We start from the raw sequence: 12,286 nt of genomic DNA, 5'->3' as shown, positions 1-12,286 counted from the left end.
TTAATTAAAATACACTATCTGTCCTGACTGCTGCAGCTCAGTGGATTGGGCATCATCCTGTGAATCAAAAGGTCTTTGGTTCGATTCCCAGCCAGGGCACATGCCTGGGTTGTGGGCCAGGTCTCTCGTTAGGGGCATTCGAGAGGCAACCAATCGATATTGCTCTCCCTCTCTTTCTCCTTCCCTTTCCCCTTTTCTAAAAATGAATAAGTGATATGTATTTAAAAAATAGACTGTCATTTTAATAAGCAGCCAACCTATAGTAACTGTACCATAGTGAATATCTAGTCCCTTTCTGAAGTGAAATCTTCGGTGTGTCAACTCCTATGCTTGAGTGAATGTTAATAGCTGAGTATTCAAACCTTAATTCAGTTTGAAATCTATCCTGTTGAAGACAAAATGATGATGCTATGATATTAAGTATGGAAGAAGGTAAAGAAATCCTTGTATATATGGGAACCATTTTTAAGTATATTTTATTGATTATGCTATTACAATTGTCCCGTTTTTCTTTCCCCTTTACCACCTCCACCCTGCACCCCCTCCCACCAGCATTCTCCTCCTTAGTTTATGTCCATGGGTTGTACATATAAGTTCTTTGGCTTCTCCATTTCCTACACTATTCTTAACCTCCCCCTGTCTATTTTGTACCTACCATTATGCTTCTTATTCCCTGTACCTTCTCCCCCATTCTCCCCCCTCCCCTTCCCCGCTGATAACCCTCCATGTGATCTCCATTTCTGTGATTCTGTTCCTGTTCTAGTTGTTTGCTTAGTTTGTTTTTATTTTTTAGTTGTTGATAGTTGTAAGTTTGTTGTCATTTTACTGTTCATAGTTTTTGGTCGTCGTCTTTTTTCTTAAATAAGTCCTTTCAACATATCATATAATAAGGGCTTGGTGATGATGAACTCCTTTAATTTTACCTTATCTGGGAAGCACTTTATCTGTCCTTCCATTCTAAATGATAGTTTTGCTGTATAGAGAAATCTTGGATGTGTAGGCCCTTGCCTTTCATGACTTTGAATACTTCTTTCTAGCCCCTTCCTACCTGTAAGATTTCTTTTGAGAAATCAGCTGATAGTCTTAGGGGATCTCCTTTGTAGGTAACTCTTTCCTTTTCTCTTACTGCTTTAAAGATTCTCTCCTTATTTTTAATTTTGGGTAATTTAATTATGTGCCTTGGTATGTGCTTCCTTGGGTCCAATTTCTCTGGGACTCTCTGAGCTTCCTGGACCTCCTGGAAGTCTATTTCCTTTGCCAGATTGGGGAAGTTTTCCTTCATTATTTTTTCAAATAAGTTTTCAATTTCTTGCTCTTCCTCTTCTCCTTCTAGCAGCCCTATGGTTTGGATGTTGGAACGTTTAAAGTTGTTCCAGAGGTTCCTAAGCCACTCCTCATTTTTTTGAATTCTTGTTTCTTCATTCTGTTCTGGTTGAATGTTTATTTCTTCCTTCTGTTCCAAATTGTTGATTTGAGTCCTGGTTTCCTTCCCTTCACTGCTGGTTCCCTGTATATTTTTCTTTATTTCACTTTGCATAGCCTTCACTTCTGCCTCTATTTTGTGTCTGGACTCAATCATTTCTGTGAGCATCCTGATGACCAGTATTTTGAACTCTGCATTTGATAGGTTGGCTATGTCTTTGTCACTTAGTTCTTTTTTTGGAGTTTTGGTCTGTTCTTTCATTTGGGCCAGATTTCTTTGTCTTGGTGCACCTGTTATGTTGTAAGGGGTGGAGTCTTATGTATTCACCAGGGCAGGACAACCCACCTCAGTGCATTATGGCTCTGTATGTGGGGGAGGAACCATTTTAATAAGATCTTACTACCTTAAATTGCTTAAGTTGTGTTCTTCTTAGGTTGCAAGCTAAAGAAATTATAATTCTGATAATGATAATAGAAATTTGTTAAATCTTATTACCTGGAAAAATCTACTTCCTTCAAGATAAGCAAGATCTATAAGGAAGCTGCCAACATCATTTTGGGAGATCTTAAAGTCATATTATATTAGGAAAACAGTCTCTACCAAACAATTTTTCAAAATATGCCTTTTCCCCACCTCTTTCCCTGAGTCCTTGCTATATGTTCCTTGACTTTCCCCTTCCCTTCCCTTTCCCTGCCCCCCCTTCCCTCTTGTCTCTGTTGATTTCTTTTCCTTTCAGTGTTGCTGGTCATATTTGGGGGGAAGGCAGAGACAAATGTATTTAAAAAGTAAATAAATTAATTTAAATAAATAAATAAATAAATAAATAAATAAAACAAAATATGCCTTTTGATATGGCTCATATTTCACTGTTTCAGTACTTTTCATGATGAAAAATAACACTTAATATTGAAACTATGTGGAAGGTTTGCAGACATCTCTCTTCCTATCATTTCCTCTATAATAGCTTTTTCATTCTTCAGTACCAACAAATTCAAGAAGCTCATCTAGTTTTTGGATAAAGACATTTTAATTTATGAATGTTTCTATCCTGAAACTTGCCCTGCTATCCAGAGGTAGAGTTTTTTCAGTTTTCCCTCAACTTTAATGTTTTTCTCTGTCTTTATAGTTCCTGAATATCTGATAAATCAGCTCACCTCTTCCTTGGCTGGATTCCTTAAAGCAGGGGACCCCAAACCTCAGGCCACAGGCCAGTTACTGGTAATGGCCTTGTAGGAACGGGTCCACACAGCAAAATGTGAGTGGCAGTGAGTGAGCGAAGCTTCATCTGTATTTACAGCTGTTCCCCATCACTCACATTACTGCCTGGGCACTGCTGCCTGTCAGATCAGCAGTGGTATTAGATTCTCATAGGAGTGTGAACCCCACTGTGAACTGTGCATGGAGGGATCTAGGCTGTGAGCTCCTTCTGAGAATATAATGCCTGATGCTCTGAGGTGGAGCTGAGGTGGTGATGCTAGCACTGGGGAGCAGCTGCAAATACAGAGTATCATTAGCAGAAAGATCTGGCTGCACAGAGGCCATAATAAATCAATTGTTTGCAGACCCATATCAAAACCTTATCAGTGAGTGGCAAGTGACAATTAAGCTGCATCTGGTGGCAGGCTATAAAGCCATCTACCCCCCTCATCCTGATCCATGGAAAAATTGTCTTCCATGAAAACAGTCCCTGGTGCCAAAAAGGTTAGGGACCCCTGCCTTAAAGGCATTGGGTAATAACTTGATTCCTTTCTCTACCCTTATTCCAAAGATGTAACCAAGTTGCTTATACTCTTTGCAAAACTCCTACTAGCCTTTCCATTCTTACTTATATTTTTATGAAGGGACAAGCCTGACCACAAAATCTCAAAACTGTTTTTAGACTTTAGTACATGCAAAGACAAACCAGCTGTTCTTCCTCATGTGTATAATTATAGTTTACTCAACAAATAGTGGCCAACAGAGTCGTACTCTTTGTGCCATTTTGCACTTTCTAATGTCTCTTCAGCTCCTTATGGTGTAAATTAAAGCACTTCATTCTGTGGCTTGGATTGTAGTGGAATTTTCAGTGTGATCATTGATTATATTCTGTATTCCCTCGTCTGAGTTTACTGAGAAGTAGATGTTGAAATACAGCAGATTGAGATCAAAAGGTTATCTTTATTCATTATAAAGGTGGGCTGGAAAATGATTTGGTACTAGGGACTGATTTGTGCTTATTAATACCTTTTACCAAATTGAGTGCATTCACCCCGAACTACCCAGTTATAGACTCTGTGTAGGAGGAGGGGAAAGTATGCATCTTGGATTCAAGACATTGGGAAAGGAACAGAAGGGTGTCCTCTGCTCATGTTCCATTCCTTCACCCAAATACACTCATCAGATATGTCACTTTTCCTCTGATGACAAGTCATGAGGGAGGAAACAAATTGATGGTGATATTTTTTTTCCTCCTAAATTTTTCCTTCTTGTGAGTGAATAGGCCTGTCTGTGTAAACATGGTAAGTAAGAGATAAGAATCTCCACCATTCTTCTTTCCATCCTTCTCCCTTTATCGTAATCTTTTTTTCCCAGAGAGTCCAATAAAACTATGAAGCTTCATCGAGGCTTCAAAATGCCAGGACTTCTCTCTCTCTCTCTCTCTCTCTCTCTCTCTCTCTCTCTCTCTCTCTCTCTCTCTCTCTCTCTCTCTCTCTCTCTCTCTCTCTTCCCCTACTCCTCAAACACAGCATAGCATTAACTAGGATTGATCACTTTCATATCTTCTTCATGCAACAACAACCTAATGAGCATCTTTGCTGCCAGATATTATGCTGAGCCCCAGGGATGCTGAAATGAGCAAGACACAGACTTGGAATTCAAAGAACATCTATCTAACATATTGGATTTATGTACCTGTATTATTGGTATTGCTCTACTGGGATATTATTATACTTGGATATTTACACTGTATTTTGCAATGTCACTTCATAACATTACAGATTCTTCTCTGTGGGGAGAATTTCCCTTTTAATTGTATTTCTTTCTAAGTGGCTTTTGGTCCATGCATTCTTTGTGTCTCTCTGAGGAGTAGTTCAGTGACTTTCTCTGTGGGACTTTTTCTGTGAGAGTGGTTTTATCATTTAACGGCATTCAGATTCATGCCTCTTCCTTTTACTTCCCAGGTATTCTGCCACTTGAGGCTATTTTTATTTGCTTAATCTGTGGTCTTTTTTTGTGTGTCTTATTTGCTGACTTATATGTTACACTCGTCTCTTTTAACCCTAGGCCAGTCAGGCTGTATGTTTTTTGCATGTCATACATAAAATCCCATTTCAGGTTTGGTCTGTAATCACAAACAGGCCCTGATAAACCTCACATAGGTCCTCCATGGCCCCACATTAGCCTCTCAACTTGATTCTTTGGTTGGTTTCTCCTTATTTTACTTTCCCTTCTCAGCTCACTCCATTAAGGCTTCTGTCCTAATTACTCTAATGATATGGCCCTTAACAAATGGGCAGCCTTCTCTAGCATGTCTAATCTGATTCTCAGATTTGTGTTTTGAGCTTCTTCAACTTGTCAGCAGCATTTACCAGTTGACTCAGTTGGAGAATTTTATCTGCTACTGTGTTCATGACTAGCCTTGTTAACTTATTATCTCAGTGGCTATCCTTCTCTCCATTGTTTGCTTCTCTTCCTGTGACCAGAATCTGTATTGAGTGACCCAGATCTCTGCCCTGAGGGCTACCACACCTATTGTACAGGTTATGTCCTGCATGCTTCCAGATGCTGATGCTGACGATGACTGCTTGGCATCGTGCCATAGGAAAGGCCTGATATTCTAGGTTGTGAAGTCTGAAGTCAGACAGCTTAGTTCTTCTACTTAGTCTCTGTGGGGCCTTGAGAAAATTACATTACCTTTCTATAAACTCAGTTTCTTCAACTATGGAGATAGTAATGGTAGCTCCTTCATAGGATATTTTTTAAGATTAAGTGGAAATGTATAGAATCCTTCAAAGTACCTGCTGCTCAGTGAGTGTTCATTAAGTATTAGATAGTAACATTATCAGCATTTAAAGCTCTAGCTAGGTATTCTGTCCTGGCTGATGTGGCTTAATGGATTGAGTGCCAGCCTGTGAACCAATTCCCAGTCAGGGCACATGCCTGGTTGCAGGCCAGGTCACTGGTTGCGGGGTGTGAGAGGCAACCAGTTAATGTTTCTTTCGCATGTCAATGTTTCTTACGCTCTCTTTGTCCCTCCTTTCTCCTCTCTCTGAAAATAAATAAAATCTTTTTAAAAAATTAAGCTCTAGCTAGGTATTCTATGATTGTGATGTACTAGCGGCCTCTCCTTATTTACTGGCAAATGATATTTTGGGATAGAAACATGGTCCTCTCAATGTCATTCAGTGAGTTTTATCATTAATATGCAAAAGAATATTTTATCAAAAAAAGTACAAAAATATGGCACCCAAATCTTGGACAGAGTCTGAAATTGGTTGTGAATTGTTAAAAGCTCAGTTAAAATATTTATGTTAAAATTAATCCCTTTATGTTTTATTTCTGATGAGAAAAACATCTGCCATGTGGCCGCTTTCTTCCTTTAATTTTCATTTTGTAGAACAGTGTACTTGCAGTCATATCAGAGGAATATAGTTATTTTGTTAATCAACATGTTTGATCTATTAAATTACCTTATTAAAGTGAATGAAACATGTAACTGTCATTCCTCTTAAAATATGCAACTTTATAAAAATAATAAGTGTGCCCATGACATATTCTTCATTATCTGTTCAAAGTAAATAGCTCTATCTTCTATCTCCTCTATCTTCTTTGAATACCTTGTTGTCTTCATTCTTTTTCATACTTGTCTACAGTACACCATTCATTCCTTATGTGATTATTATGTTCTGCCAAACAAATATATATGCCTATTATTAATAAAGAGCATCACAGAAATTTAGAGGAATAACAGTGTTTATTATACTCTGATGTTCATTTCTCCATAATTGAGGCCCTTTTGTTTTGCTGTAAAATGTATTTCTTATAGATTAAAATGTATGTGGTATAATAATGAGTAATTTCAAAATCTATTTTGCAAATAAGTTTGTTATAATTCACTACTTTGTGATTATTTAGCACATTCAGTCAAGAGCTCTTTTTTTTTTTTTAATTACTGATATTCTTCCACATTGAATAAAATTTAGTCAGGTGTCTTGAGAAAATTCACCCTAGTAACAGAAACCTTTGGCCAACGGAGCTCCCACTGCATGATTTTTTGGTACTATGATACAGGCATTCTGTTGAATGATCATTATGCAAGGACAATATTTGGGTTGGACACGTATGTCTTCTGTTCAATATAATGACTTTGCTGGCATACCCAAATGATTATTATCATTATTATTTTAATGACATGATAAATATGTAGATAGATAGATGTAGATATATGATACTCTGAAATTCTCTGAAACCTGTTTGATTAAATATTCTGTGTATATATTAAGGGTATGAATACAGTACTGAATTGATAAACAGTGATTCTAGTTACCAGTTAATGACTACTCACATAGTTCCCACTTTATACATAGTTGGGTGTTTCTTTGCTTTTTAAAGATTTTACTTATTTAGTTTTTAGAGAATGGGGAAGGGAGGGAGAAAGAGAGGGAGAGTAACATCAATCGGTTACCCCTCGCCTGCACCCCGACCTGGGACCAAATCCGCAACCAAGGCATATGCCCTGGCTGGGAATTGAACTGGCAACCTTTTGCTTTGCAGAACAACGCCCAACCAACTGAGCCTCAGCAGTCAGGACACATTTCTTGATCTTAATGTACAAACTCCTCTCCTGTCCAGTCACAACCTAGACTAAACTACTGTAGAATCTTCAGTAACTTATCTTCTAATCCCCTTCTGTTCAGTATACATTAACTGAGCACATCACTTCCATACTTAAAACATTCAGTGGCATCCCATTATTCTTAGAAGTCCCAAATCCTCACTACCAAGCATTCATCTGCTTTACCTCTTGACATGTTCTTTCCATTCTCTCTGCTCTACCCACATAAGTTCTTCCTCAAATGGGCTGAGCTGGTTTCTACCATGGAAAATTTCCTCATGCTTCTCTGATGCCTAGGAGGCATTTTGTTTCTCTCTACATCCAGGTAGCTCCTGTTGCCTTCCAGTTTGGTGTATTGGTCTCCTCCTCAGGACCTCTGCTCTCATAGCCTCCTTTACTTCTCCATAGTAGCAATTATCACAGTAATATTTTTTAAAACTAATGATATCACTGCTGGTTTATTGGCTGTTCTTTCCTCTCACTCATAAGCTCTATGAGGACAAGAACCATCATTTCAAGGAAAGCTTTCAATTATTATTCACTGAATGAATAAAGAAATGAGTAAATGATAAGAAAAATATTATGTTTTTAAAGTATGTTTAAATGTTTGATGTGGGAACAAAACTATCTGCCTCATGTTCATTAATTTAGCCAAAGCTAGAAAGTTTAATTGGGGCAAAATCTACAGGTCTTAGCATTCATGCAAATCTTCAGAGAATAGGAGATAATTGAAAATGGGAGGTGCTTTAAAACAAGCACGGGATAACCATTTTATGTTGTAAGATAGAAAAAAACAGAGGTTAGTAAATATTGACATACCTGTTAAAACACAATTGAAGTTAAATATGTAGTTATCCTTATTATTAATCTCATGAATTCAAGTGTCTTTTTAAGGTTTGCTGTAAAAGGACAGAATTTCCCTCCAATATTGAAAAAATTGTTACACTAGTCCCAAGGACTGTTGACTTGTAACTTTGAAATTGTGATGTGTATTATAGAAAGCTACATTTATTAAAACACATTTCTTTTAGAATTGTGTAATTAGTCTCTTAAAGTTATGAGCTATGCTTGTGATGAGAGAATAATTTCATCTAACGATCAGATGATAATTAATTTACACTGGCCTAAGTAACTTACCTCTTATCAACCCAGTCCACATGAAAGTATTATATAGGTTCTCTCCAAAATAGGAACATAGCAAGAGGCATGTTTCTTACTGGGTAATATAATTTTTCCAATAAAGTGCAGAGAATCAACAGAGCAGCTTTAAGACACAATACAGAATGTCAGTTTATCATGATTTTGTCCAACTTGATTCTGTTCCTCTCCCCTAGATACTCATGTCAATATATTCAAGTTATAGACAAAGGGGATATGTGTAGTTTGAAAAATATACTCATGTGGTTTCTACTTGCCTCACGTCCACTCTCCATCCCCTAGCTGATAAGCATTTCTGTATTTTGTACCAATGGATCTTTTGAGGATTGGGATTACAACGTCCATAGTGACAGATTCCCCAGAGGGCATTCAAAGCTCCTGAAACTAAGTTTAACTTCTCCTTTCATATCATCATTCTGACCCAACCATTCCCATGAAGGCTTCAGTAATTAAGCAGAAATGGATGCAGATCTCAACTACAGTATTGGCTTCTTGAAATGGGAATTTCATTAAACACTCTTCAATTTCTTAAATTCCATTTCTCTGTATGGAATATGGCTTCCTATAGAACATTTCCACATCCCATCCCCAAAATAAATAGACACAATATATGTAGACTACTATTTTGCTAGAGCAAAGAACAGTTACCAATAAGAACAATTGCCGCTTTGTCAACAGGATGAAAACCAGCAATTCAGAAGGTCAGAGATTTATTTTTACATGTGGAAAAAGAAAAAAAAAGAGATCTTGTAAGGGTGTGGGTCAGTTATCTTACATTAATAAGGTTTGCTGAGTAATTATTAAATGTGACTTGGGCATGTTATTCCCAAGCTATTTTTCAGAGTTCTATTGCAGAAATTATAATCACCTATATCTGGAAGGTGGTCTGGTTTCTGTTAGGGTTTCTTAGAGCCAGGTGGCCATCACTTTGGTATACCCAAAGATCACTTTTACCTTATACACTAGAGATGGGTTTTAGAAATTAGCTTGCCTGTGGACCAGGTCATGGTTCTCTGACCTCCCTTCCATGACCCACATGTAACAAACTCCTTGACTTGGAATTTGGGCTGCTTACATGTATGTGGAGAGTAAATATAATAGATGTTTGTGCTTCTCTTCTATGTGCCAGTCCTGACTTTTTTTTCACAATGTACCTAACCACACCCTGCTGTAACTTTTCCTTTGGTAACTGACTAGTTAAGAAAATACGGTTAACCATATTGTCTATAATACTCAGAGACTAAAACATGAAGAACTTTCTCTTTGAGCAAAATAAACTAAAACTTGAAACTCCTGCCCTAATAGATTGGGATACTGTTTTAATATTGATTAAACTTTTTTTTTTTTGAAGAGGCAAATAGATTAATATTTATTGAGTATCTGTTGAATGCCTGCCACTGCTATTGTTTATATCTATTACTTTTTTTTATTTTTTTAATTAATTTATTTACTTTTTTAAATACATTTGTCTCTGCCTTCCCCCCCCACCTCTTTCCCTTGCCCCCTCCCACCTTCCCTCCCTCAGCTCTTCCCCTTTGGTTTTGTCCATGAGTCCTTGCTATATGTTCCTTGACTTTCCCCTTCCCTTCCCTTTCCCTGCCCCCCCTTCCCTCTTGTTAATATTGATTAAACTTAATTCAAATCTTTCTTTATAAATTATGTCTATACACTTTTATTACATTTATTATATAGAGCATGTCATGTTATTTGTATTTTACAGTAAATATTGACTAGTCATTTCCATTTGGCTATTTCTTATTTTATAATTCTGAATTTTAAAGGTTTAAGGATGGTGGGAATTATCTTTGGTGATTTTTTTTATATTCATTCATTTATTTATTTACCTTTTAACAAAAGCATACTGAGTACTATTATTTACCTGGTAATACACTAAGTATTGTAAACACAACAAATAACATCTACCCTCTCCCTCCCTCTAAATACCTGTGTATGATTAGTGTTGACATGTAACTGATGTCCATTCTATACATATTTAATTAAATTGAAATGTATTTCAATCTTGATTTTCCTAGTTTTACCGATAAAACGTGAATTTGAATATGAAATTTTATATAAATCTGAAGAGGTGAAGTCTTACTTGGAGCCCTTTGTGTCTATATATTTGAGGACGAGATCTTACAATGTCAAGACTCAGACGATAACATTGGACTTCAATGTGATATTTTCACCAAAGAGACCATTGAGGTAAACCTGCTTTTATCCTTTCTTTTCCTTAAACAATATTATTACTCTTTTAAACTAGTGTTTATTTTTCTTTCCATATTTTTAATATTTGGATTGCATTACTTATTTAATGCTGTTGAGGTAAATATTTTGAGCTAGATTATTTTTCTAGCTATCAAGCTGTGAAAAGTGTCTGATGAGGAAAAGCAGTCTAAATGATTAGAAATCTAAGATACCCTTCCTGAATTGTGACCTCCCTAAGGTCATTAGGGTATAATATTAACAAAAGACAGGAGTCTGCCTTGTAAAAATAAAAAGGTGAAAGGGAGTATTATTGTGACACTTTTGCATGGTGACACATAGTTACTAGACTTAGTATGGTGATCACATCTAAATGTCTAATCATAAATATTGTATACCTGAAACTGATGGAACAGCATATGCCAACTATACTTTAATGAAAAATGTCTTAAAAATGAAAAAAGATCTCTGGCTGGTGTGGTTCAGAAGATTGAGCACTGGCCTGAAAACCAAAAGGTTGCTGGTTTGATTCCCAGTCTGGGGCACATGCCTGAGTCGCGGGCCAGATCCCCGCGCAAGTAGAGGGGTGCGCAAGTGGCAACTGCACATTGATGTTTCTCTCCCTCTCTTCCTTCCTTCCCCCTCTCTAAAAATAAATAAATACAATCTTTTTTAAAAAATGAAGAAAGAAAAAAGAAATACTGACTTTGCATTATACATTGGCAACATGATGTTTCTTGATACTCCTCAAAACCAGTTCAAATGATAAAAATCCTAAACTATGTTCTTTCTAACGTTGCAATTTCTGTCATTACCCCTAAAGCCATAATGTTGCACGTAGTTTAGTAATGTTTAAGAGGGTTATACTGGAATCTGTTAGAATAGCAAACTTTAAATGTCTGTCCACTGGGAAGCCTCATCCAGGGTCTTTATATTTACTTTGTAGGCAACTGATACTTAGTCCCTGCAAATACTGTGGGATAGGTCACATCTGAAATAGGGTTTTATTTATATCTTAATGCAGTGATACTGATCAGAACCACAGTATGCACAAAATACAAAATACAGCCTGACAATGAAAAAACAATTGAAAGTATTACTTGTGCTTCTAATCATTTCTGTAGTTCAGCTATGTATCTGATATAGCCAGGCATATATTTAAAGTGGCTGTGAATATGTAGTCCAGTAACTAAAAGATACCAGGGTCATCTTCATGAGGCAGTGATAAAATCAAGCTGCAAGAAGAAAGTACCCTATAAAGATTGACATAACCCTGTTTTGTCTTCTTTTTCATTTTCATAATTTCCTATGCTTATTTGTCAGTATTTTTATACATTTAGCTTTGTATTGTGTTAATTTAGTGATATGCAAATTACCAGCAACAACCAGAAGAGGAAAATATTATCATTAGTGAATATGAGCAGAATCAATGTGAATTTATACTCATTTAACATTTTGTGGATTTAAAGCTTCTTTGTGAATGTTTGAGAAACTTATTTAAGGACAACTTGTATGCATGATTCATAAGTTTTTGTGAGTGTTGTGTGATGTTCTGTGTAGTTTAAGAATTCTATTTTGTGCATACATTTATAAATATATTTATTTTTGTCATTCTTTCTCCCATATATATTAAGGATGGTTCACTGCAAGACACACAGTTAAATGAGAAAAACTAAAATAAAATC

General features: G+C 36.5%; 1 protein-coding gene across 1 annotated transcript in view; it reads left to right on the top strand.

The window, feature by feature from the left end:
* The window catches only part of CFAP47 (cilia and flagella associated protein 47), a 332,513-nt gene that overhangs the window by 307,597 nt on the left and 12,630 nt on the right, over positions 1–12,286 (top strand). The window contains exon 61 of the mRNA XM_054566336.1: positions 10,430–10,601. Within this exon, the coding sequence (XP_054422311.1) occupies positions 10,430–10,601 (172 nt within the window). The remainder of the gene's footprint in view (positions 1–10,429; positions 10,602–12,286) is intronic.

Source organism: Pteronotus mesoamericanus, unplaced genomic scaffold (genome assembly GCF_021234165.1).
Source record: "Pteronotus mesoamericanus isolate MK-2021 breed Mesoamerican mustached bat unplaced genomic scaffold, CSHL_Meso_final contig_173, whole genome shotgun sequence".
NCBI lineage: Eukaryota > Metazoa > Chordata > Mammalia > Chiroptera > Mormoopidae > Pteronotus > Pteronotus mesoamericanus.
The sequence above is the reverse complement of the archived record's forward strand: the minus strand, read 5'-3'. Positions and strand labels throughout refer to the sequence as shown.